The sequence below is a fragment of the Brassica rapa genome, chromosome A01 (genome assembly GCF_000309985.2).
Source record: "Brassica rapa cultivar Chiifu-401-42 chromosome A01, CAAS_Brap_v3.01, whole genome shotgun sequence".
In the NCBI taxonomy this organism is placed as follows: Eukaryota; Viridiplantae; Streptophyta; class Magnoliopsida; order Brassicales; family Brassicaceae; genus Brassica; species Brassica rapa.
Window position 1 is genome coordinate 8,699,141 of NC_024795.2, and position 25,230 is coordinate 8,724,370.

Consider the following 25,230-nt stretch of genomic DNA (forward strand, 5'->3'; position numbering starts at 1 on the left):
AGCTTTTAAACTAACTATTTTATGCAGTTTGTTAACTGAATAATTGTTACCCTTCCGAGTTCCGATCAATTGGCCTTGGTTAATGCAAGGAAAAGGGAAAGAAGCACAAATATTATAACGTGAGCCTTTTGAGCCTTGAGTCATGGATCCAGCCCAAGAGCTATCTCTTGTCAATAGGCAATTTAAAGCTTGTGAATTATTGAGGTTCATTGATGTTGAATTCGAAAGGGATAAGCTTTCCGGGATCAAAAGATCATTAGCCTAATTTATCAAAATTCATCTTGAAAGAATCCCTGAATTGCATAAGCTTTTCCAAGAAAACAAGATTTCACATGCCTTTCCTCTGCAAACAAGGTTGAAAAATCGACAGCAAGAAATGTGACAAATCACAGATTTTATATGGTCTTTGTCGTGCTTATAGTGCAAGATGTGATCTTCATTGGTTTCATCCACAACACCATATGTACATACTGATTCCCGATTTTAAACTTAAAAAAAAAAAGTTTAGTGGATTCAAACTCAAGTGTCGCTAAGACACGTAGCAAAAACTGGGACACCTTATTTCACTTGTTGTCGATTGGATAATGGACACTGCAAAATGCGTGAGTTTTTTTATATACTATTATTTTCGTATTGGATTGTCACTTAATCGTCATTTTGGTTACGTTTTATAAAATAATTGCATTCTGGTCGGTGGAATACAAGGCACATAGCAATCGTCCACGAATGAATCTTAAGGATTCACAACAGAAAAGTTTCTAATACAGTGTGTTAGTAACTCTTAGTATTTGGATTTTGATTATTCGTCAGAGCGTCCGCAACAGAGGTACATGCAGGATCCTTAGCGTTTAATCATAGATTAGGAGGATTATAATAATAGTTGTTTGGTTAATAAGAATAAGGATTGATACGTTATTAAGGATTTTTAGGACTTGATCCTTAGCGTACGTGGCGTGTTTTGAATGGATGGAAGAGTTTTCGGTTTGGTTACGCGTAAAACACTGGTCATTCTCGACCGAAGCAGAAAAAAAAAGAGAATCCCGACGAAGAAAGGCGATTGCTCTCTCGACGAAGCGAAGGCGAATCCCGCGACGACAGACGGCTATTCCCGCGGCAAACGACGGCGATTTGTCTCCGTCGACTGAACAAGGTAGATCGCACCCTTCTGATATAGATTCATCGATATATATTAGTTTGCATGTTCAATCGATCTCGTTTCAAATTAGGGTTCAAACAGAATTTGGGGGTTTGTTGCGTTTGTAATTAGGGTTTCAATTCGAATTTTGGGCTTTTTGCGTTTGTAAAAATCGGTTTGAAAACGATACTGCTAGCATTTTGAGTTTGTATTAATAATTGGTTCGAAAAAGATCATTTGCTTCATCGATTTCGGGTTCTCCCAGACTGTTTAGTTCTTTATTTTTGCATTTGGAGTTGATGCATTTCACTTTCATCAGTGTTTACGGATTCGATTGTGGGGTTTTCGTCTGCTTGGAAACTCATTGTTGATATTGTTTACATTCGTTTCTTGTTTGCAGATGGCGAATCCACATGAACCTCATTTCTTTAAGCCTCTGTTTCCTGGTTTCCACAGTGGCGTCGTAAGAACCTCACTCTCTCTATTTGTTTACATGAGTTTCTTGATTAGATGTATTTCTTGTTTGATTAACTTTGCCTTTTCTTGCAGACAATACCACTTGCCTTCTTCTCAAAGCACATAGAAGGGAAGACGAACCAGAAAACATGGAAACTAAGATCAGACGCTTCAGATCAAACTTGGGAAGTGATACAAGAAGGCAGGACACTCACCGGAGGTTGGAAAGATTTCACCACAGTACATGACCTTCAAATCGGTAACCTTGTCATCTTCAAACACGAAGGAGACATGGTGTTTCATGTCACTCCTTTTGGTCCTACCTGTTGTGAGATTCAGTATACACATCCTCACATCATCAAGGAAGAAGCCGACGCGGGTGATGCTGATGACAATGAGATTAGTAAGTCTCAATCAAAGTTCATCGTTTTGGTCCTACCTGTTGTGAGATGTTTTGACGTGGAAACTTGTTTCTTTTATTTCAGGAGGAACATGGGCAATGTCTTCTTTCTCATTCGACTACTGTTTTTTGGCTGAGGTCACTGCTTCAAATCTAAAAGCAGACAAACTTGTGAGTCAATTTTCATACGTATAAACCATATTTAGTTAGTCAATTTTCATATGTATAAATCATATTCTGTGTTTGCAGTATCTTCCTACTAGTGCTTTGAACAAACAATGCCAAGAGATGATACTAGTGAACAAAGAGGAAAATTCATGGACAGCGAGTTTGCGATTTAGCGAACCAGGCGGCATGTATTACATCACAAGAGGCTGGGAAAAGTTTTGTCGTGATAACATATGCGACATAGGAGACTTATTTGTGTTCAATCTGGTTGGAGATGGGAAATCTACTCCATTGTTGTGTGTATGTCCGGAAAGTAAAGAGTGTTCTGAACTACTGAGCAAACACTTGAGCAGAAAGCGTGGTGAGTCTTCTCCATTGCCTTGCTTGAGACGTCTTTAACATGCGTGTTCTTTCTTTGCTTCTGGTTTAACTTGCTTGTTTGGTTTTGTTCTGCAGGTGACATTGCTTCTGGCTCACGGGTGAATTAGGAGAATAGTCAAGTAGTATTCCGTCTCTTTAGCTTGCGTCTCTTTAGCTATGTATCTCGGACTTGTTTAGAGCTTATATCCTCTTGTTTTCCTTGCTACAATTTACTTGTATGATCAGTTCAGTTTAGACTCAAGTTCTTGTGTTTCTCGAGTATCAACTTACTTATAAGTTTAAATCTTTTTCTTCTACTCTTGTAAGTTTAAATATGTTTAGCTAACTACAATCTTGCTTCTCTTCATTCTCTTCTCTTTTATCTCATGTTTAGTCAATCTCAATCTTCAGTTGACCTTGATTCACCTGAACCTTTTTGGTTCGGTAGCTAACTACAATAATTAGTTTATCTTTATATCTTTATGTTTAATTATACAAATAATAAAACCTCAATTTCAGTTTTAAAAAAAAATTAATAATATTTTTTTTTATAAGGACCCAGTTTCGGAAACACCATTGGACTACCAGTTTTGATTCGAATCCTTAACTATTCAAAAAAAAAAATTACTAAAATATTTCTAAGGATTCATTGGTGAGGTTCACCGTTGCATATGCTCTTAGTGCGTTATTGGTTACACTGTATCGTCGACTTTTCTTTCGCACTTTTGTGCCGTTGCCTAATTATATGCTTCCACGCAACCCCATCCTCTCCAACTTTTCACCATAAACAATCAAATTATTTGCCCCTTATCTCCTGTGATTTGATTGGATAGTCTCGTAGGAGTGTAAATACACTTGGAATCGGTGCGAGTATAATGAGGAAATGTTGTGATGTATCCACTCATCAGTGAGTTAGTTACAAAATTATAATGGGACAGCCGACAGGCTAGCTCAGCACGTAACACGTATCCATAACTTTACCTTTAAAAGCCATCTCCCTTTTTATGTTCTCACCAGCCAAACTTATTTTTGTATATAGAACTCGATCGTACCATATTGTGATGGCCTATTAATATATGCTGTGGTAAATTATTGAGTACTAATGAAAGCTTTGACTATACAGTGATTTTGTGTTATTGAATGAACCGGTGGAAGCAGTAGGGTTTACACTACTTGAATACTGATCTTAAACTTGTAGACTGACAGTTTAGTCTCATATTGATCTCCTATATTCGCATGTTATGTTCTATTTACTAGTAAAAGCTTCAGTTTTTGGAGTTTAAAACACATTCGTTCCAGTTCTATTGAATTCTTAATTAACAAAACATACAGTATATTCAATTTTTAAGACTTAAGTCTCCTTATTCATCTTCTACCTTTTTAAATAGTATAATTCATCTTCTACCTTTGCATGTTCTAGTCACTCATAAATGTCTTCTATTACTTTAGTTAAATGATTTGAGTGATTGCATATGCAATCGAATTCAACTTTTCCTTTATTTTGGAACTTTTATAATTCAGAAGTATAACGTTACACGCAAGTACGCAACGATGGCATTCCACGAGATCGCGCGAAGAAGTGGTCATACTGTGAACGTAAAAGCTTATATTAGACTAAGGTAAAGAAGAAAAATCCATAATTTAGCCTAGGGAGATGTCATTTGATATGTCACATATGTATGATTGTATCACTTCATGAATATTATATGTTGGTTGCAAACTTGCATGCATAAGCAAACGATATTCTGGTACAAGTCAAAATACGTTTCATTTTTAATTTTGATATTATATAATATCAGTTATGTTATGCATCACATGATGACCTTGTTCACATTCAGTGAATCACTGTAAGAGATCATGACTGTTTATCTAAGAAATATGCAAAATAAATTAGTGACCAGATGACGACTTCCGAAATAGCGGAGGGTATGCAAATCATAGGGATAATTATAATTAGCATGTATTTGAAAATCAAAATCGGCTTATAGGATTTATCAACATAGACCGTATTTCAGACCATCCATGACAAAGGACAAAAAAACAAAAAGTTGAGACTTAAAACATGTTTAGTCAAGAACTCGACCCCTTTTTGTACAGTTTGATTCTCCGACTTATCTCTTTCTCTAACTCTTCATCTCCTCCAACTTCTTCCAGTTCCTGCTTATCACAATTCCAATGTCAAATTATTAAAAGCTACACATAAAGATGATGACTAAAGAATCTAAAGCAAATCCAGAAACTTGCCTTTGGTCCAAGAAACAGCCCATATGGCACACCATCGAATTTGTCTGTGTGATGCAGCTGAACACACAATCACACAACGACACAATTAAAATCAATTTTCTAATTAGCAATGAGAACAAAGCTACATCATAAGAAGCTACCATTATTTTATATTTTTAGCACCGACTAAATCTAAACAAAATCTAAAACAAATAGAGACATAAATCAATAGAATAAGCTACTTACTAACTAGTACTAGTCATTAAGAAATGTAACAAAATATTATTTCTAGTTTTAGTAAATCACCGTTATAACTAATGTGGTTGACTGATCAAGTCAATGAGATTAATACCTGGTGAGCGGCAGCGACCTTTCGGAGATAAGGAACGTCGGCGATAGGACCCACAGGGAACCTCTTGTGCACCAAACCATCGTGGACAAACATGTAGGCGATTCCAAACACTGTTATTCCTAGCCCCTGTTTACGAGGAGTGACAACAACAACAACATGTGAGCGCCCAAACAAAAACAAAAGTTAAAACACCACCAATCCATCTTATGGTATTAATGAAGCCAACGAGTCATTTGTCATCACATGAACCGAAAATCCAACTTTCTCTATTAAAATATAAATAGAGAGGGACAGAAGACACTGGAAGAGAGATACGTTTTGTTTTAAAATACTGAGTACTATGTCTGAAGTTATTTAATCTTAAATATTAAAATAATTAGTCTAACCATATACAGTCAAAGACGTTGTAAGTTGTAACCATAATTAAGACCAATGACGTTCAATCTTTTGCTACTTACTGCGCCAAAGCAGAGGCCAGGAACGAGTCCTTTATTGAAGAAACCATAAGAGAGGAGAGCAATCGCAGGAACAGCGTTGACTATGGCGAACACATCGTTCAACTCAAACGGACCTTCTCTAGGTTTGTGATGTGACTGCAAATAGAGAGGAGAATAATCAAATAACAGTAGATTAACAAGCAGCTTGACTTTGAATACTCAGAATTAAGAATTTTATTGAATTGTCATCAGAAATGAAAAGGTAGTAAACCTCATGCATGTTCCATAAAGAAGCGTGCCAGAGAGCTTTATGAGCCCATCTTGCCCAAAACTCCATACCAACCTGGTTTCAAAATATTCCAACACTCAGTGAGATTCAGACAAGCTCGTCTTAAGAAAATGAAATAAAAAGACTTTGGACTTACAGCAGCACCAACAGATAGAGCGAATGTACCGAACATCTCCGACATTGGGATCTCACCTCCCTGTTTGTTTTTATTACAATTCAAAACACTTACATAAAACTGTCGGAACCAGAACGAATTACAAAAATAAAATAAAAAAAGAATTTCAAAAAATCAAATTTACCTCCATCTGCCAAGAGAATCGGTAGTAAACGGCCATAATAGCCATAGAAGTGATACCGAAGCTCGACATCACTGCGGCTATCAGATAAGTGAACCTCTCCGATTTCTTCCTCTCCAGCTTCTCAGCCAGACGCAGCGCGAGGTACTCCGCGTCTATGGCGTTCGTGTCCAGAGAGCTTGTTTTCTCTGGACTCTCATCATTGTTGATTGGAGAACTCTGCCTCCGATCCGAGACGACGTAGCAGACGGATAATCCTCTGAAGCGGAGGAGAGACGACGGCAATCCGGTTAAGGAAGTTGGATGGTGCAGGCGGAGACTGGAGGAGGAAGAGAAAGCGCGGTGGAGCGGCTTGAATGTTAGGGCGGTTGATAGACCTGCCGCCATGGAAGAAGAAGAAGAAGCTCCGGCGAGAGTTATCTCCACTTTGGTGAGGTCTCTAACCTTTTTATGCGAGAGGGAAAGAAAGAGAGATGTGGTGTAGAATGCTCTGTGGCCAAAGATGATTTTGTTTGGGTCACTAAAAATGAAAATACGTTTTGGAATTAAATATGCAGAATATACAAGTGACGGACGGTTCTGTTTCGTGTGACGAAATTTGACCCCTAATTCTTTTTCTAATGGACTAATCTACCCCCCACAGGCCCACTCTTATATTTTATGAAAATTACATTTTCTGCCAATCAATTCTTTTTTTGTCCTCTTTGCATTTGGTGTGGTCTTTGACCATTTGGTTAATTGTTCAGAGATACAATTACTGAAAAGAAATTATTTAATTAGGCAAAATATAAGGATTAATCATCTCTATAATATTATTTGAGAAGTCAGTTTCCTATGTGTCACTCTCACGTTAACTCTCACGATGGTTGATTACAATGTTACCCTTAATGAATTAATTTACATTTTTATTTAGTTTCCTTTTTAAAAAAATCCGAAAAATATACACATATAATAAAAAAGGAATTTTTTATAAAGTTAAAAAAAAAAGAATTGAAAACCGAAAATATATGTATATATAATATGATTTCATAAAAAAAAGGAAAGTTCACAAAATAGTAATACTAGATTTAAAAAATATTTCTAAATAACATAAAATATAATTTTGAAGTAATAAAATACTTTCCTTATATCTATATTTTCTTAGATGAAAATTATAAATTTCTATATAATGTGATTTCATTAAAAACAGTTTACATAGATAATCTTGATATTAGAAAAAAAATATTATTTATTTTAAAACATAATGTTAAAAAATACAAAAAGTTCAAAGTAAAAAAAATAATTTTATATATCTATATATTTTCTTAGATGAATACATAAAATAATTAAGTAACATAAACTGATATATGTTTAATTGTCTACAAATAGTTTAAAATTAGTAATATTGAAATGTTTTATTTATTTTTCTTATATTTAGTTGACTATAATATCTTTCAAGTACAGGAAAAAAATATTGATAAATTATCTTTTACTTATATAATATTATTATTAAATAAAATCACAATTTTTTACTGCTTATTTTTAGGAGATATTAAAAAAACTAAAAATATTTTTTTAAAATAAACATCGTTTGATCAAATAGTTACAAAATAATTTAATGAGGTACATATATTATATTTTATCATTATTAAAGTTATTTTTTTCTTAATATTAAATTTGCTTTTAAATTTTATGTTTTTATGTTTGTGGAACTTAATAGGACCATAATCAAAATACCAAAGCAAATGTGAATTCTAATTTTTAAGATTATTTAAAATAAATTTTAGTTTTTATTCAATAAATCAAATGCATAAAGTTATTTAGAATTATTGAATATTTTAATTATTGTAAATATTGATATGTGTTCATGAGCTTTCAAAAATGTATCAGCTACTTGCAAATATAACTTCCTATTGATCATCGCTTTATTTTCTAATATTTTTTTCAAAACCATCAACATATAATTTGGTAAATATTACGAAATACATGCACATTTGACTTAATTATAAAAAAAAACTAGATATTAATCCGCACATCCGTGCGGATATATTTATATTTTTAAATTAATATTTAAAATATAAAATATGTTATAAAGATATATATCTAATATCAATTTTATTTTTATAATTTTTATTTTGAAAATTTATATATGTTAAAATTTGTTTGATGATATTGTACAAATCATATATTAATGAAGTATTTTTGTTTATTTGTTTAAAATGCAACATCAATATTAATAGTTTAATTTTAAACATTAGTTTTAAATGAAATAATAAAAAAATATTAGCTTCTTTGTTTCGAAATTTTATTCTCGAAATGTTTTTATGTGAATAAATTAAATGATTTTTGTTGTATTTTAAAATATTATTTTATTTAATATATTATATTTCAGTTTAATATGTTTCCTTTTACTAAAAATATCAACATAAAATGTTACAACCAAGAAAATATTATTTATTTTTTATATAAAATTTTAATTTGATAATTTAAAAAGAATTGGGCTATACTATTTAATTTCAAAATTAGTTACTGGAATATATAAAATATGGTCTATATTAAATATGATAAACAGTCAAATGATAATTACCTAATGACAATATATTAATTTTTTTTAGAAATGTTATTGTTTAGATGTATATTGTTTTTGTTAGGAGAATATCATATATGAGTAATTTTATGATGTTTAGTTAAATTTCTAATGAATGGTCTAACAGAGACTTGTGTATGGTAGATAAAAAATATGACTTTATTTTAATAGAGTAGATAATTATACTTCATTTTGAATTTTAAAGAATATATGTAACTCAATATAGTCACAACATGAGTGATTCGACTAATCCAACTTATATCTAAAATCATAGATTTAACTACGATAAGAATATATAATTTTATAACGAATAGTAATTTATTTTATAAATATAAATCATAGGACAACTCAAAACATATTAAAATGAAAATAAAATATTAACCAACTGTTACAATTTAGTTCTTTTGTAAAATTTATATATATGCATATACTTCAAAATATTATCATTTTGTTATATTAGTTTATGTAATTTAGAATCAGACGATTTAATTTATTTTTTTATTTCATTCTAAGCACAATATATCTTAAGTTATACATAATCTTCATAAAATATATTTACATATCTAAGACAACAACCACCTAAATGCAAATAAGAAATTAATCAAAATTTTAATATATAAAATAAAAATAATACAATTGAATTCATAGATGTAATCTAATTCACCCAAATGATAACTAAATCGACTGAAAAATAACAAAAACGATTAGATATAACATATATAAAATCATATTTGAAACTAAAGTAATACAATATTATTGATATAAATGATGCATATAAATTAAAAATTAATTTGAAATTAAAAGTACGTAGCAATCAATTATTACAATATATTTATTTGAAAAATATATATACCCGTGCTTGAGCACGGAAAAATCACCTAGTATATTAAACTCTTGTAACCTTTTTTTATTGTGTACCTAAATTGTGAAAGAATGTTCTTTCCTTAATCAAATGGATTATGTTTCTGTTGTATCGGATTCATTTCCACAAAAATCATTGTTTCTTAAACATTGTGGATCTACATTTTCTTTTATGAGGCTATATAATCATGTCTGCATTTCGGGCATTCCGTCTAGTTTCTAAAATCTCGTCTATTCCATGTTAGATTGTTGAAATCCGTTTACTTCAAATCATATGGTTTGTAGAATTGAAGCTCTCATAATGTATTATGATATCATTATAAGAGCTGGAGAAGACATCATTTTAAGATGTTAGAGAAAGACCTACAAGGCTAAAATTGTGGGTCGAAGTGGTAAGGAACGACCAGACACAAAAAAGTTACACCTCAACCAACCAAGGACCGCAACAACAAACAAGTTACAACCATTTATGAGGCTGATGCTGTGAGAGTTGTTATGTCCTCAAGCGTCTATGGGTCTTCTCTACATGTCATAAATTTATTGGTTCACAGAGTTCCTCGTAGCATCTTTGTTCTTTGGTTATTATTACTCTCGTATAGTATTGTTATTTTTCTATTTTTATTTCGGACCCCAAGATGGAATAGAGAAGGATACAAAACTAGTAAATGCAACTTGGGTCATGGACCCCTTCAGGCTACACTTTTCTGCTACTGCTGAGAATGTATGGTGTATAACAGTGTACATTCTAACAATTACCCCACATATCTTTTTTTTTTTCATACCAAGCATTGTCGCGCGATTTGTCTCTCGCTCTTTGCTGCTGCTGGTTTTAGCTTGATTTCGTACAGCTTCGGCCACAGTTTCCCCGTTACTGCAATATGCACAATCACCGAGACTCAAAATGTCACATGACTAGATAAGAGTTTTATTACCAAACTCAAGGGACCGGACGAGATTTTTCTTACCAAAGAGACGCTTCTTGTCGCTGTCCCATGCTATACCATTCAAGACATCAATACCCTATAGTGCAAAGACAAGATTCAGGAAAGGGACAACAAGTTTTGAAGATGACTGATTATAAGTCACAAAAATTTGTGAAATTCAGATATTCAACTTACCCCATATCCAGAATGCAGCAATCCTTGTCTGCGGAAAAAAAAGAAGAAGAAGAATGATCAATTCTATAACACAGTGGTTTATATCCTACACAAATACTACATGTTAGAAGAGACAATACTAACCTTAATTCGGGAAGAAGTATCCATCCAAGTAGCGATCCATCCTTGGGTGAAATTCTAGCAATACAATCAGACTGCAACAGAGAGATACATATCAACCTTATTCCTCCTATCTCAAAGTGAGACAATGAATGAAGCCTAATGCACCAAAGTTTGATTTCACTTTGTGACATTTTGCATACATCATATCAATCGTCACAATGAATAAATGCAAATACCAAAAAGAACAGTTGAATTACCTGCCACACGTTCGCCCAAACTTCATTGTTTATGTACTCGAGTTCGTTAAGGTATCGTACTTCAAGGCCATTATATTTGATTACATGCTTATCAGTAACTGCAGAGTCAATAAAATCATAAATATACTCCCCAGTCCAGAAAATAAGTAAGTGGTTGAAGAAGACAAAAGCAAAGAATAAAACTCGAAACCTTTCATTGTTCGAGGGTCCATCCGGTAAAGTGTAGAAGTGCCATCACTTCCAAACAACACTTGTCCATCGGTAGCCAATCCCCATCCATCTTTCATATGATGTTTAAATGGTTTTACCTAGAGTGAGATCAAATGGTCAACATGAAATGAGTACGGTCCATCCTAAAGTGGTAATGCAATGCAGACACGGTAACTTAACAACAACACTACAAGAACTAAAGGAACAAAGCTTTTCCTCTAAATTCATGAAAAGAAAAAGCTGAATTTTAAATATAGAAACTATAGCAAGCAGGCTGCCTTTGACGATTAATAGCTGAGAAAGCAAGCAAGCGATGCAAACAAAAATGAGTAGGAGAAGGACAAACTTTGGTTAAGTTGCTTAGATCATAAGTGAAACCCGTGGTCGTCAGCCATGCAACTTGAAAGAGGCTACAACAGATAACGTAATGAGTCGATCAGAGAACAAGGACCTAGAAACAGCAGAGGCGAGGCTCTTTCTGAACTACACAACGTAGCTTCAAAGGCTTTACCTTTCTCCAAGGAGCGTCAAACCCTCTCCAAAGTACTTATCCCCCATTTTTTCGATCACTTCAACCTAAGCAAGAAGGGAGAAACAAAACTAAGTTGTGTACTTCAATTAACATTCCATAAAACTCCATTCTCTTGTAAAATATAAAACAATCATTCCCCAATCACAATCACACACAACCTCAATGTTAGTCCAAAAGCGTACACCTTTACAAGATAAAAACCATACCTTTCCTGTCTGGAGAGACACTTTCCTCACTGAAGACTGTAAGGGGAAAAGAAAAAGAGCAGAAGAGATCAAACTCGAGCATCACATTGCAAAGATAATTGAAGAATCAAACAATGATTAAGAGACAAGATCTCGTAAAAAGAGTAAGACTTTGCTGCAGGGAAAAGCAAATCACCTGTCCGTATAGACCAGTAGATTCAAACAATGTATCGTCTCCTGCATAAAGAAGACCCTGAGTAAAGGCGTTTGGATCATGAGGAAACTCAGCAACCACTTCAATTTCATTGATCGTAGATAAAAGATCCAACGAGGAATCAGACGATCTTCCGGAGCCGTTGAAGGGCATAAAGAAGAGAAAAATGGCGGCGGAGAAGAGAGCAAGAGGGATCGTCATCATCAAGATCCTCCTCCGAGAAGAGAAGAATTGGCGAGAAGCAGGAGTCGGGAGATGAGGAGGCATTGATCGCTGCTTGGTGTGTCTCTTCTTATAGGAGGAGGAAGATCGAGTGGCCATCAAAGTCCGTCAACTACGACGGCTGTACTTGGAAATGACCCGCCACCCAGATTTGTAAGCTTTTTTTTTTGTAAATTAGACTTTGTATTTGTTTCCTCTTTTTTTATTTTTTAAAGTAATTCATTGAATGTCAGTGTAATGTGAAAGAGTTGTTTTGATATTTACATCCAGATTTAGTCTTCATGGATAATTCAAGGCAAGAAATAGTAAAGACATTTTGTAATTGGTTTCTCTCATAATCAGTTCTGATTTGGTACTGATTTTTATCAGATTTCGTTCCATTCTAGTTTTATATTCTCTGTTTCATAAAAATGTTACTTTACATTTTTTTTTATATACAAAAAGTGTCATTTTATAATTTCAGTATAATTTATGTTTAAATTCATTTTAGTATTATTTGTAAACTGCATTGATTTTTTAAATAATTGTGTCTATTTCAAATATTATTTGACCAAATCAATACAATACTAAAAGTTGAATAAGAGCTTCATTCCCCCTTGGTCCAGTGGTTTGACTAAGGGTTCATTAATGCTTCTACACTCGGAGGTCTGGGGTTCAAACCCCAGAAAATACTAAATTATGCAGATTATGGAGAAATAGGTTACAAGAGATCTTCAGCTTGGTGCAGGGTGTACCATCGAACATGGATCTCATAGGACGGCATACCGAAACTTCCGTGTCCTAATGGCCCAGAGTCAAGCCCACTTCTCAAAACGACTCACACCTTTGTCTTCTCTGTTTCGTATTCGTGCAAATCTCCGTTACCAACAACCCTTTCTTTATCAATCAATTATATCATTTATTTCTTTTTTACGGTTTCCTTTCACCTCCTCCCTATGTATCTTCTCCTATAAAGATCTTTCTTCAAAATTTTAACTCAAACCAAAATAAAAAAACCTCCACTAATAAAGGTAAAGCCTATGGCCATGGAAAATAAATAATTCAGAGTCTCTCGCTCTTCCTCTACTCTATAGCTATAAAACGGCGAAATCCATCGTGTTTGCCATCAAGTTTGCTTGCTTCAATTGTTGCAGCTTCATAACTCGTGCCCTGTTTGTCATATGAGTTCCCCACATACGATGCTGATTACGAGTTCATGACTCATGGAGGTCAGACCAGTGGGGAAGTCGGACAACGAACGGTTGAGAGTTCGCCGACGCCGAGGAGTTTTAGTGTATCATATCCATGGCCACTCAGGAGACGGGATACGAATTAGGATTCTGGGAGTGGATCTGATATCGATACTAGGTAAGACGAATTAGATTTAGGTTAGTGATTGTCTATCTTTTGAATCTTGGTTCCGACCAATCTATTGTTTGTGTTGTGTGTGTGCAAAGTGCTTTCCGTTTTGATTTCTTAGAATTAAGAAGTATGAAAACTAATCCATTGTTCGGAATAAAGTATTGGCCTTAACTGATACATGGTTTGTCTTCATGTTCTGTACAAGAAATTCATGGCATACACTGAAATTCTCTAAACATTTGAAGATCAAGAGGAGTTAAAAGAGGTTTTGACCTTCGAATGCTAGCAAGAAGGTGGATCAATGAGAAGCTTTTCGAATATACTCTGTACACATTCCTTTTACATATCCTTCTCTCCAATATTTGTGTTGCCAGTGTTAACAATGGTAGCTTCCCTAAACCCACGTCTGTTTTATTCTCCTTAACTAACAAAATGTGTTTCACGTAGCATTTAAAGCACTGATTTTTTCTCAGGGTTATGGAGATGGGGAAGAAGCTTGCAGAGAGGATAAGGAAGCAAAGGGGCTTACATTGTCCTGAGTGTATGTGCTTTAATCATTTCACTCTCACTATTAAAGCTTCTTATTTTTTTGTTGCACATACACCTGTAGCACTAATATTATTATTACCTTTTTTATAACTGGGTATAATATGCTTACGTGATATAGTTCAAATAAGAATATATATGATTTATAAAATTTGATTGTTACTGTTTTCAATGGTGTATATATGTTACTTTGTCTTATTTATTTTCTCTGCAGCTAATTGTGGCTTTGAAAATTTATTTTCTACACCAAAGAAAAGAAGAAGCCCATGATTGTTTTAACGTTTTGTTGTCTTCTAGGCTCTGTAAATGTTCTTAAAACTGGTGTTTTGATGATTATGTGCCCCACATTTGTTTTTCTTTCTATTGTATAGGTTAAATCACAGCTCATTGAATGAAAAAAGTACCTAACTCCGTATTTTCCAATGGTCTTACATAATTGTCTCCAGTGGGATCAGGAGCCTTATGCTACTGTCGATATACTACAGATTCCACCAACATCATATCTTCAAAGGCAAAAAGAGGGAAGATGAACATGGCGACTTGAAGCCAGCCTCTATCGCTGAGGGTGGAAACTGCAGCAAACCATAGTAGACACTAGAAGGTGCTCGCAGGTAAACACTACATGTATTACGTCTTCTTTGTTGTTTTTTTATTCTCCCTTTCTTTATATGGCATCTTACTAGATATTTCCAAATGAAATTTGGTAGTTCATCATAAAACTTCTCTATTTGATTAAGAAAGGGGAGTCATTCACCAATGATGTTTTATGGTTACATGGATTCCAGTTTTATTCATATGAAACTCTAATACATGCTTATCGAACAAAACAATGTTTAGCGACATTTGTATTTCATATTGCTTCATGTGCACTGTGCAGGTTGAAGCAAAAGAAGTTTTTTTTTCTGTTACAAAGCTTTCCCAATCTAAAGACACTGGTTTGGGAGAGAATGATTTACTTGATCATGAAGGAACTTTCTCTATTAGCTGATAAGGTTCGTAGTTTGTAATTTGCCTAAGTAGCTGAATCCTAACACTAATACTGAAGGTATAGTTTCTGAATTCTGATAAGTTGTTTGTTTTTCTATGGTTAGTATTGTTACAAGCTCCCTGATCAACGATATGAATAGCAAGATTGATATGTATCTTGCAAATGGTATAACTCTCTAATACCGAATAATAGACGAAACCCTTTTTACACAAATTAGGTGGTACTTGAAACAAGCGATTGTGGATAAGAACTATGTTGTTTTAAGCTCTGTTAGTAAGTTCTTTTGCATGCTTCTTAGTTGCAAAACCAAAACTCAGGTTATGCTGCAAAATGATTAGTTTCATAAATATCAGCTTCTACATTGATATATATGTAGAAAAATAAGAGAAAGAAGAAAAGCTTACAAGGATTAAGGATGTTAGGGGGCTTTAAAAGGATAAAGCACTGCAAGAAATGAACGGCAAAAGCAACATTTTGAAGTATTGGACATAACACGTGTTTTTTTTAATCGTGGGAGTATTCCTTATGTACTGCTATTAGATTACTTGATAAGATAAGAAATGTATTTCTTAATTTGCTTCACCAGTGCCAACAATCACAAAATTATAATTTATTCTTCCTTTTTCAGGTTCTAATGATTGGTTGTTATTTGAGTTGTTGTGATTTTTAGTAGGGATGTGTAAAGGAAGATGGAATCTAACAAGTCAGTGTCGGAGGTTGATGATGAAATTGAGGGTGAGGATCGTAGTAAATAGGTTTGTAGTTGATCATTTTAAATTACGTTAGATTGTGTATAATCAAATTCATGATGAGAATGGTGACTAAGGTTGAAGTTTATAGCATAAGTACAAATGGCTGATCTATCTGTCTTCTTTATGTTTTCATAAAATTGTTATGGGAATGATTGAAAGATAGTGTTTTTCTTTATTATTCTCTTTGTTTTAATACTTCCACAAAATGTTTTATTCCCTACATGATTTAGATTCTTACTTTATATATTTGTGATCTCATATTCTATTTTGACATGTGATCAGTTCAAACAAAAGGTTAGATGAAAGTTGGTAAATAAAAATTTATTTATTTGGCCAAGATAATATCATTGTTTCAAATTTGTGTCCAATTCTAAATTTACACATTTCTAACCTATTAAATATAATATACTTTTGTAGTTAAATTATCAAAAAGACAAATTAGTGATAAAGCAGTATAAGGAGTTGTATTAATCTTTGATGATGCAACTAAATAAAACATAAAATATTCAGAAAATTACTAAGTAATAAATTAATAAGTAAAATGAATAAAATTTGATATCTAATATGAGTTTGCAAAGAAGTAAGAAGAAAATAAAACATTAAGGATTATAAAATGGTAAAATAAAGAGTAAATAAACACACAAATTTATTACTTCAAATATATATGTAATAAGTTTGAATCAAGTTGAGTCTGTTTATTTTGCTACCAAAACAAATTTGAACCAAGTAGTAAACAATAAATCTATCAAATTTTCAAAACAAATTATTAATTTATTTTTTAAATATCTAAAATAAAATTAAACGTCAATATATAAATAAATATATATATATATGTATACATATATATAATTAAAATCATATATTAAGGATCTTTGATATATCATGCATATTATAATATTTTTTACAAATGATAAAGAATAAATTCTAACATCGTATTCACATATCATTCAAATAACAAGAAACCACAATAATTCTATTAAATAATATACCCAAAATGCACTCATACAACTTATGGCTAAACTTACAATCAAATGTACATTATGTCTAGCCACTTACAAACACATTCATATTAGATAAATTTATAAATACAATTTGTGTTTACTTATTTAAATTTCAAAATAGATTTTATTTATTTATTTATTTTAAAGGTCCATCCTAATATTATTGAGAAAATACACATCACAGAAAAAAACTTACCAAAAAAAAACTATATACAAAAACATAATTCGTTATAGGTTTGTTTTTCTAGAGGTACAAACAAAAAATATAATCCGAAAGAAAAATTACAAAAATGTTTTAATCTTGAAATATCTCAAATGTAACTTTTGTACATTTCTTCATATGAAATGGCCAATCAATACATTTTTGACAATTTCAAAGCATATAAGATTAAAAATAAATTATCTTGATAACAATCACTAATCCAAACATATGTAAAGGTGAATGGAAAATAAATTTCATTATCATGTTTGATTTTTTCTAATTGATTTTTTAAAACAATACATAAATTATTATTCACCTCAGCATTTGGAATAAAATATTATTCTTATTTTACCTAAGATGAAGCTAATAAAAACATATATTATATAGAAGACTAATGTCACATTCAAAAAGCCACAATATATACCTTAAAAAACTCAATCTATATACATTTGTTTTATGGTTTTCTGATTTATTAATTCTAAATTCATTAAATTGTTTTAAAAATACACAAAATCAATAAATATTATAAAAAACTATTTTTGGTCTATTAATTGACTGTAAATAATATCTAAAAGCATTTTCTGCGCGTAGCGCGGCCAGAAACTTTAGTAAGTATAATTAATAAAAACATATGTATTGCATTTGTTTTTTAATATGTGTAAAAATTATCAAAACGACACTCTTTTGTAAAATGAAAAGATATATCTAGATTAAATTGTTTATTAATTCATGAATTTTGGATTATTTTTAAGGTCAGACCAAAATGAGTACGACACTGAATTTACAAACTTTAATTTTTTTTCTCAATTATAATTTTATCAATGGAATTAGTGTTTCGGTTTATCTTTGCTTTGCTTTTATCGGAAGTGTAACATAAGTAAAAATGAGAGACGGAAGCTTGCAATTTGGTTGTGTGAAACACATGATCGCCATGGCCAAGCCAAGTCTGGCTACACGATGGCCAAGCTATTTAAAACCCAGATAACTCCTAATTTTTGGCTCTAGTATTAACACTGTCCAACTACACGATGAATAACCAACTACATAGGTGGCAGTGTCCATTAAACATTTGCTTAATAAAAAAAACATGTTCCTCTTCACTTATTCTTAAACAGCAATCCGCTCTCATATCTCATTTGGACAAAGCACAAGCTTCCATGACAGACAAGAAAAAGAAACGGGCGTTTTAACACTAATCCTGGAGACTGAAAACTAATAAAAGACTTTTTTTTTTCTTTAGACCAAAAGTCAGAAAAATAGATAGATCATAGATTCCAGATTTGCAGTCACACAAACAAAACTAAAGCCAGAAACAAAAACAAAACTCGTCTTTCAATAGTCTAAACGATAACAAGTGTTCTTTCAGGGTAAACCAGAACCAGATGGTGCTGCTGCGTTGTAACCGCCTGCACCACGGCCAAATCCAGGCCTACCACCACCTCCCTGTCAACATAACACACAAAGTAATGTTAGACAAAATCTTGTAAAAATGACCTCATAGGCTTTTTAAGTAAACTCGGAAGGGATGATGAGTGAGAGAGATTTACTTGGAAAGACGGCTGGTAATCAGCTGGAGCTCCACCCTTTTCACCTGCTGCATCACCACCACGTGCCCCACCACGGTACCCATCACGGTCACTAAATCTAGGACGGTCTCCCTCAAAACGAGGTCCTCTGAAACAAACGCCAAAACCAATGTCATTTTAATGAGAATTAGCCAATCAGGTACTAAAGTAAGATGAAACAAAGGAGTCTAAAAGTTACCTTGGGCGATCACCAGGTGGGCCACCAAAGGGACGACCAATGGGCTTAGCAGACTTCTTCAAGGTCGCGGGAACAACATCCGAGGGAAGGTTAAGATAATTTCTCAAGAACTCAATCCCTTCGTTGGTGAGAAACCAATAGTAGTGCATCCAAGCGAAGGTCTCCCTAACGTACTCCTTGGACTTGAAACTCTGCATGAGCTTGATCACTTGCAGGTTGGGCACTGACTCAATCAACGGATGCTTTGGGAGGTTGAAGTCCTTCTTGGCGAACAATACTCCTTCTGTGAAACCCACGTGATATAATATAGATCATTCAGCATTCACAAAATTACCATAGCTCAATACAGTTAATAAACCAACCCAACAGTTAAAGATTTAAACTTTATTGAACACACCTCGAAGGTTCATTAGATCTTAGCAATATACATAACTTAGTTGACAAAGTACATGCTGAAGGCAAGCATTTACTTATTCAATCTAACAGTTTCAAACTACTAATCAAGAACCCTAAGAAATGGTAACTAAACATGTTTCCACTAGCAGAAATGAAAGAATGCCATTAGCTGTGAAAAAGTAGAAACCTTTGAAAAGGTATTTGCAGATCTCTCTGCGGTTGGTCTCTGTGATAATCTGGAAACAGAAGGAACAAGAACACAATCAGTACATTCTCGGATATGTCCTTCCATTACAAAAACATACAAATATAGAAAATAGAGAAACAGAGCAAAAGCATAGACTATACCATCTTCTTGTTGGTAGTGCTTTCACTGCAAAGAGGCAGACAGCTACTTCTTTTGTCACAAAGCTACGGCACACGAAAACTAGGGTTTTCAGTGGATAAGTGACCAATTTTATATATTACGTATTTGGGCTTTAATTGGGCCAAGAATTGTAATAATTGTTTGCCTCCAGTGCTGGGCTTTGGAGGTGTGGTATGAAGTCTACACCGAACGTGACCCGAGACCTGTAGTAATGCCTAGCAACATGAACTGCATGCAACGAAGTGTGCACACTAAACTTTTACACTTGTTCTGTTAATTTGACGTACGAATTTTCTTTAAGTATGTACTATTGTAACATTATCATGATTAATGATGGAGCTACATACTTCCCTTTGGACCTTGGCAAAGTATTTCTTTGAATGACTAGAAAATTAGAAGTCCATACCATACATACTCATAGTGTCCGAAATTAGATCTTGGTAATGCATAATATATGTTAACGCAAGTCACTAGTTTGCTGATAAGAAATAAATAAACTTGGAAAGAGAAAGTCAAAAAGTTCTAAAAGCATGATTATTGGGAGCTTTTTAGGGTGAGGTTCTTAACGGAATATAAGAACTCGTCTCTTAACTTTTAACTAAAAAAACTAAGAACCCCACCATAAGAACCCTCCAATAATCATGCTCTAAACCCATGATTTTTAAGAATCGATGACACATGTCAGTCTAATAATGTTTTAATCCATGTTCGAAAACACGGCCGTCTAGGCACTGTTCGGAGGTTGACCGCAATGATTATGCCCAAATCGGTGTAGCCAGGCGTTTATCCGCGTAAGACCGCTTAATTTCCGTGTTGACCGCCTATTCCCGCGTTAACCGCCTAAGTTTTTTTTCCCGTCCGTGTAAATTAAAACACGGTTGATTAACTTTTACTCATTATTGACAGATTTTGTGTAATTATTTATTACTAAATAATTATAATTAAAATACAATTATGACTAAGAACTTGTATCATCATGTTTAAAATTAGCCAAATATATTATAAATTTATTAAAGTGTATTTAAAACTAGGCTCCGCGTAATTTCCGAGTACTCCCTAATTTTTCGGTAACTCGATATGTCCAGGGTTACCGCCCGACTAGCACCTAGCGTAGTTCCAAACAGAGGTTTTAATTGGTTTTACATAACTAAATCTTTAAAATAGTATTATTATTATTATTTTTTAAAAACTTTAGTAGGGTTGTAACCGTTAATGTTGCTCTTAGAAAACCTGATACCGTCCCCAACACATGTACCCTGTTCTTGATTTGAATTCAAGCTCTCCAACTCTGAGATCAAAGCATGGTACACCTTTGTCCTTTGAGTTTTGAGATTTAAGTTTTGTATAGTTAGCCTCTTAAAAGTAGTAATAAAAAAAAGGATTTGAGTTGTGATCAAGTCAGAAAGCCAGCTTGGCGCAGACAAAAATTGTTGTTAAACAAAAATGAGATTCGGAGAAAGTAGTTCACGGACGACCAATGAAACATGCATGTCCGTGAACTCACGAATACAAACGAGAAAGCAGCCTTTTGTATGTCAACTTGACCATATAATAAATCACACTTATATTCGTCTTTCATTTTTGTCAACATCATGAATTCCTCCTTGTTAACCAATACGTCCTTGCTGACCAAAAACAAAATAGCTCAGTTTTTTTTGGATAGCGGGAGGCAATAAGTATGATTGTCCCAAAGTAAAGTCCAGGATCTACAGCAGTAATAGATGAAAATAAACATTAGTTAAAGTACGCCAAGTAAAATAGAACAATATAAGTAAACTAACGCAAAATAGCTGAATGGAGGTCAAGATCTTGAATCCAAATCAAAAGTGAGAATTGCTAATAAGTGTTGTTTTGTACATACTCTAAGAACAATAAACTAGTGTTGCTTTTCAGAGAAAATGACGATCATGTGGACCCGTGACGATCTCTTTTTTTTTGTCCAAGCTAATATACACGAACATGGCTCTCCCCATCTCTTAATCCAATTGATTCTCTCTATTATTCCTTGCCCCAACGTAAGCTTTCTCTCTCTCTATCGAGTATGATTGATACCATCATTATTGAAGTGGTTAATGAGTCAATCACACTCGTGACATTAGGTGGACCTCTTGGTATTCGTATATTTACTAGGTAACCTAGAGATTGATACTTGTTTTACAAACACAAAACAAGACAGTGAACAAAACGAAAGGAAATATTGTAGATAATGGAATTTACAATTTAACTATTCCATCAATAAATTGCCTCTTTGTGTATGTATACCATGAAGTCTGAAGTAACAAGAAAAAACCCTTACATAAATTAAGCAAAAAAAATGATAACAGAAAAATCATCTCCTGGAACTTGAAACCCTTTTGAGTAGAACAAGAAAACACAAAAGACGATATAGTACGAAGAACCCTAACAACACATAAACATTAGTCCATCTCTGTCTCTCATCAAGCCCTTTCTTGTCCAACACGTCACCTCCAGTAAGCAAGCAGCCTTTCACATCGCCTTCCCCAAACCAGACAAGGCATTTATTGGCCAGACACGAGTACTCATTTATCAGAAGCGAGTCCAACGCGTATTTATACATCGAAAAGAAGTACATGAACAGCCAGTACTTAGGAAGACTCTCCTTAGAGATGAAGTAACCAGAGAACAAGAAGAAAGCCGCGAGAAGAACGGTCACTAGCGATGTTCCAGCGATATAGTTAGGTGCAAGAGAGCTCAAGAAAAGCACGAATGAGTTTGCCATCAGGACAATGATCCATATCACAAGGACAAAGTAGGCAAAAGCTTGCCACGAAAGGCAGAGACCTACAAGGAAGTAAAGAGAGACAGAGTAGATGATTGCGATGAGGAGCAAGTAAGGCAAGAAAACCAATGTGTTTGCGAGAATGTGAGAGGAGAGTCTGTAGAGTCCACTCGAGGTTTCTCGGAGAAGAATGGGACGTTCATCGATGAATATTGGTAGGGTTTGTGTGGTGGATGATAAGAGGAACGTGAGGGTGAAGGCAAAAAGACCGAACCGCTTCTCGATTCCTGCTTTGCCAGTTCCAATGTTGAGGTAGATAGTGCCTAAGACAAGACCAACTATAAGAGCTTCTAAGATGTTGGTAAGAAGCAGCTGCCTTGTGCGGTATATGATCTTCCAGAATCTTCTAGAAAGTAGGGTTACTTCAGTGATCCTCGAGCTTCTATAGATTTGTTTTGTGTTCTGCTTTTGAGGCTCTTGAGGGCCAGGGAGAACAATGTCGGCGTTCTCGTACGGATCATGGAGGTTTTGAAGTATCTCCATAGCGTACTCGAGTGAGTTTAGCTGAGGAGGAACCGTGAATCCCTTGGAGAGCAAGAAACCTTCGAGCAAATCAAGCCTTCCGTGATATACAACGCTTCCTTTGGAAAGAAGTAACAAGCGGTCGATGAGAAACAAAATCTTGAAGCTAGGTTGATGTATGGACAAGATCACGGTCCTTTGTCGTGACGTGGCAACGGACTTGAGGATCTGAACAACGTCGAAAGCTGATTTACTGTCTAAACCGGAAGTGGGTTCGTCCAGGAGTAAGAAGCCCGGATCGTGGAGAAGACTTAGACCAATAGAAACCCTTCTTAGCTCACCACCGGATAGGCCTTGACCGAGTCTTGTATGTGCAAGATGCGTTAGGTTGAGTTCTTGTAAGAGAGAAGCAACGGCATTGGAGGTTTCTGATGGGCTTTTTGAGAGCAATAGGGATGCGGAGAAAGTGAAAGTCTCGGAGACGGTGAGGAGAGGGAAGAAGGCGTCGTGCTGAGGAACGTAGGAAGAGATTTTGCGGTAAGAAGAAGGGTTGATGGGAAGAGAGTTGACGAGGATTGAGCCTGAGGTTGGGGAGGTTCTTGCGGCGAGGATGTCGAGAAGAGTTGATTTTCCGGCACCGCTAGGGCCAACGATGGCGAGGATTTGGGAAGGATGAGAGGTGAGGGAGATGTTGCGGAGGATGTAAGAAGATGGCTCCGCCGTTGGGAAGAGCGGTGGAAGAGGTTTGGTGTAGGAGATGGAAGAGGTGGTTAGAGTATTTGATTCCATCTAGGGAGATATGTTTACAAGTAGGAGAATGAAAGAGAGTGTTGTACAATGAGAATTTATGGATGTTTGAGTTTGGAATGGTTTTTTATTTTCATATGAAGCTGACAAATATTTAAACCTTTTTGTCTGTTTGCGTTGAAGTATTGTCTTTTGCTGTCATTTATGATATTGAGTTACATTGAACTCATCGACGTAGTCGTGGCTAGGTGGTGATGTAACAACGATGCGGTGCCGAGACAAGTAATATATCAGAGAAGAGATCATTAGAGATGATTATCCATATGAAAATGGATTTATTAATGAAACGAAAATCCATATACTCTCGTTTATATAAAGAAGCATGGTTACAGTTACATATATACACATTTAAACCTTCGTTTTGATCATATATACACATTTAATAAACATGTAAAGATAAACTAAATGTGTTTGTCATAGTGAATATTGTTGAGGAAATGAGAGGGGGAATCTAAAGGGGAATGCAGGTAAAGGTCACGGGTTTTTCTATGTCTCTCTCTCTCTCTCTCTCTCTCTCTCTCTCTCTCTCTCTCTCTCTCTCTCTCTCTCTCTCTCTCTCTCTCTCTCTCTCTCTCTCTCTCTCTCTCTCTCTCTCTCTCTCTCGTGCCATTGTATTATTAGTACACAGGGAAATTGCACATCACGCAGTCGATTCCCCAAACCACTTCTATAATAGATAAGATATACTGAAGGTGTGATTGGTAACCATTGTAGGAACAATAGGAATAGATAGGAAAATAATGTGTAGGAATAAAATTTTAGGAATGATGAAGAATGTTGGTTCCTTACAAAATTAATGAGAAATTGATTTGTTATATAATTCTCTACAATCAAAGGAATGAAGAGGAATGAAAAGGAAAATATGTTCCTTATGAATGATAAAAAGTTTAAGAAATGTTAAAGAATACAATGTTCTCCTCATTCCCTTGGGGTCATCAGTCACACCCTTAATGATGTGAAGGGGGCCATAAACTGAGTTTATTTGGGTTATAGGCAGGTCCAACCCTACATCAGCCTTGTACATTTGCTTCTTGGTTCTGTTTTTCCCTTAATTCAGATAAAAAAAATAAAATTTTAAGGTTTTTTGGATTAAGTATCAGATTTTTTAGTTTTTGGATAATTTTAAATATTTCAAATAAAAGCTATTCTGGTAATTCAGTTTTTTTTTTTGGTATTTCAGTTTATAAATAATAATTTATTGTTATTTGGTTATTTTAAGATTAAATATCCCCTATATATTAATCTTGGAGCATTAGTTAAATAACAACATTGAAAAGCATGCTTATATGTCAAGTTGAGAGAGCTCTTCAGTTTTTTTTCTTAATTAGACTGAACTTAATATGATTATTAAAAAGTGACATTAAATGGACCACTCAATACTTTACTATATATCATCAAATTCTAATATGGAAATAAATAAA

General features: G+C 34.1%; 5 protein-coding genes and 1 long non-coding RNA gene across 9 annotated transcripts; 2 read left to right on the top strand and 4 right to left on the bottom strand.

The window, feature by feature from the left end:
* Positions 1-67: 67 nt before the first annotated feature.
* LOC117127280 (B3 domain-containing protein REM9-like) lies at positions 68-4,560 on the top strand. Of its 2 annotated transcripts, XM_033277244.1 has the most exons (6): positions 68-1,150; positions 1,536-1,598; positions 1,685-1,994; positions 2,077-2,162; positions 2,241-2,520; positions 2,616-4,560. In XM_033277244.1, the coding sequence occupies exons 2-6, from the start codon at positions 1,536-1,538 to the stop codon at positions 2,645-2,647; spliced, it is 771 nt and encodes a 256-aa protein (XP_033133135.1). In that variant the 5' UTR covers positions 68-1,150; the 3' UTR covers positions 2,648-4,560. The 2 variants fall into 2 exon arrangements, with proteins under 2 accessions (XP_033133135.1, XP_033133132.1); XM_033277241.1 differs by having other exon boundaries at positions 2,241-4,560.
* LOC103863442 (beta-carotene 3-hydroxylase 1, chloroplastic) lies at positions 4,458-6,640 on the bottom strand. The gene is made up of 7 exons (XM_009141189.3): positions 6,120-6,640; positions 5,957-6,016; positions 5,803-5,874; positions 5,553-5,687; positions 5,095-5,220; positions 4,764-4,820; positions 4,458-4,676 (listed from the first exon to the last, which is right to left on the bottom strand). Exons 1-7 carry the CDS (start codon positions 6,501-6,503, stop codon positions 4,590-4,592), a joined length of 921 nt encoding a protein of 306 aa, XP_009139437.1. The 5' UTR covers positions 6,504-6,640; the 3' UTR covers positions 4,458-4,589.
* A 3,541-nt stretch (positions 6,641-10,181) lies between these two features.
* LOC103863450 (glutaminyl-peptide cyclotransferase) lies at positions 10,182-12,716 on the bottom strand. Its single transcript, XM_009141196.3, has 10 exons — positions 12,144-12,716; positions 11,969-12,004; positions 11,742-11,806; positions 11,577-11,640; positions 11,211-11,328; positions 11,021-11,118; positions 10,785-10,855; positions 10,662-10,689; positions 10,509-10,563; positions 10,182-10,414 (listed from the first exon to the last, which is right to left on the bottom strand). The coding sequence occupies exons 1-10, from the start codon at positions 12,480-12,482 to the stop codon at positions 10,320-10,322; spliced, it is 969 nt and encodes a 322-aa protein (XP_009139444.1). The 5' UTR covers positions 12,483-12,716; the 3' UTR covers positions 10,182-10,319.
* Positions 12,717-12,980: 264 nt separating this feature from the next.
* LOC103863460 lies at positions 12,981-18,522 on the top strand. Of its 3 annotated transcripts, XR_004456197.1 has the most exons (6): positions 12,981-13,730; positions 13,930-14,109; positions 14,198-14,265; positions 14,642-14,881; positions 15,148-15,262; positions 15,362-18,522. It is a non-coding gene; the product is annotated as an uncharacterized LOC103863460 (long non-coding RNA). The 3 variants fall into 3 exon arrangements; XR_001955393.2 differs by having other exon boundaries at positions 15,148-18,522; XR_004456196.1 differs by having other exon boundaries at positions 14,717-14,881; positions 15,148-18,522.
* LOC103863473 (40S ribosomal protein S10-1) lies at positions 18,424-19,838 on the bottom strand. The gene is made up of 5 exons (XM_009141224.3): positions 19,722-19,838; positions 19,561-19,609; positions 18,978-19,260; positions 18,761-18,887; positions 18,424-18,656 (listed from the first exon to the last, which is right to left on the bottom strand). The coding sequence occupies exons 1-5, from the start codon at positions 19,722-19,724 to the stop codon at positions 18,576-18,578; spliced, it is 543 nt and encodes a 180-aa protein (XP_009139472.1). The 5' UTR covers positions 19,725-19,838; the 3' UTR covers positions 18,424-18,575.
* Positions 19,839-21,916: 2,078 nt separating this feature from the next.
* On the bottom strand, positions 21,917-24,243 carry LOC103863483 (ABC transporter G family member 4). The gene has a single exon (XM_009141233.3). The coding sequence runs from the start codon at positions 23,789-23,791 to the stop codon at positions 22,070-22,072; it is 1,722 nt and encodes a 573-aa protein (XP_009139481.2). The 5' UTR covers positions 23,792-24,243; the 3' UTR covers positions 21,917-22,069.
* Positions 24,244-25,230: the final 987 nt, after the last annotated feature.

Bases quoted from the DNA above. Each gene is read 5' to 3' on its own strand.
- LOC103863473 (XM_009141224.3), bottom strand. The intron at 18,888-18,977 runs GTAACTTTTAGA...CGTTTGTTTCAG, and splicing joins CCACCTGGTGATCGCCCAAG to AGGACCTCGTTTTGAGGGAG. The intron at 18,657-18,760 runs GTAAATCTCTCT...TTATGTTGACAG, and splicing joins ATTACCAGCCGTCTTTCCAA to GGAGGTGGTGGTAGGCCTGG.
- LOC117127280 (XM_033277241.1), top strand. From the start codon at position 1,536: ATGGCGAATCCACATGAACCTCATTTCTTTAAGCCTCTGTTTCCTGGT. The intron at 1,995-2,076 runs GTAAGTCTCAAT...CTTTTATTTCAG, and splicing joins TGCTGATGACAATGAGATTA to GAGGAACATGGGCAATGTCT. The intron at 2,163-2,240 runs GTGAGTCAATTT...CTGTGTTTGCAG, and splicing joins ATCTAAAAGCAGACAAACTT to TATCTTCCTACTAGTGCTTT.
- LOC103863483 (XM_009141233.3), bottom strand. From the start codon at position 23,791: ATGGAATCAAATACTCTAACCACCTCTTCCATCTCCTACACCAAACCT.
- LOC103863442 (XM_009141189.3), bottom strand. From the start codon at position 6,503: ATGGCGGCAGGTCTATCAACCGCCCTAACATTCAAGCCGCTCCACCGC. The intron at 4,821-5,094 runs GTATTAATCTCA...TTGTGTGTTCAG, and splicing joins AGGTCGCTGCCGCTCACCAG to CTGCATCACACAGACAAATT. The intron at 4,677-4,763 runs GCAAGTTTCTGG...TGTGATAAGCAG, and splicing joins GGCTGTTTCTTGGACCAAAG to GAACTGGAAGAAGTTGGAGG.
- LOC103863450 (XM_009141196.3), bottom strand. From the start codon at position 12,482: ATGGCCACTCGATCTTCCTCCTCCTATAAGAAGAGACACACCAAGCAG. The intron at 12,005-12,143 runs GTGATTTGCTTT...TTCCCCTTACAG, and splicing joins CTACTGGTCTATACGGACAG to TCTTCAGTGAGGAAAGTGTC. The intron at 10,690-10,784 runs GTTAGTATTGTC...TTTTTTCCGCAG, and splicing joins ATACTTCTTCCCGAATTAAG to ACAAGGATTGCTGCATTCTG.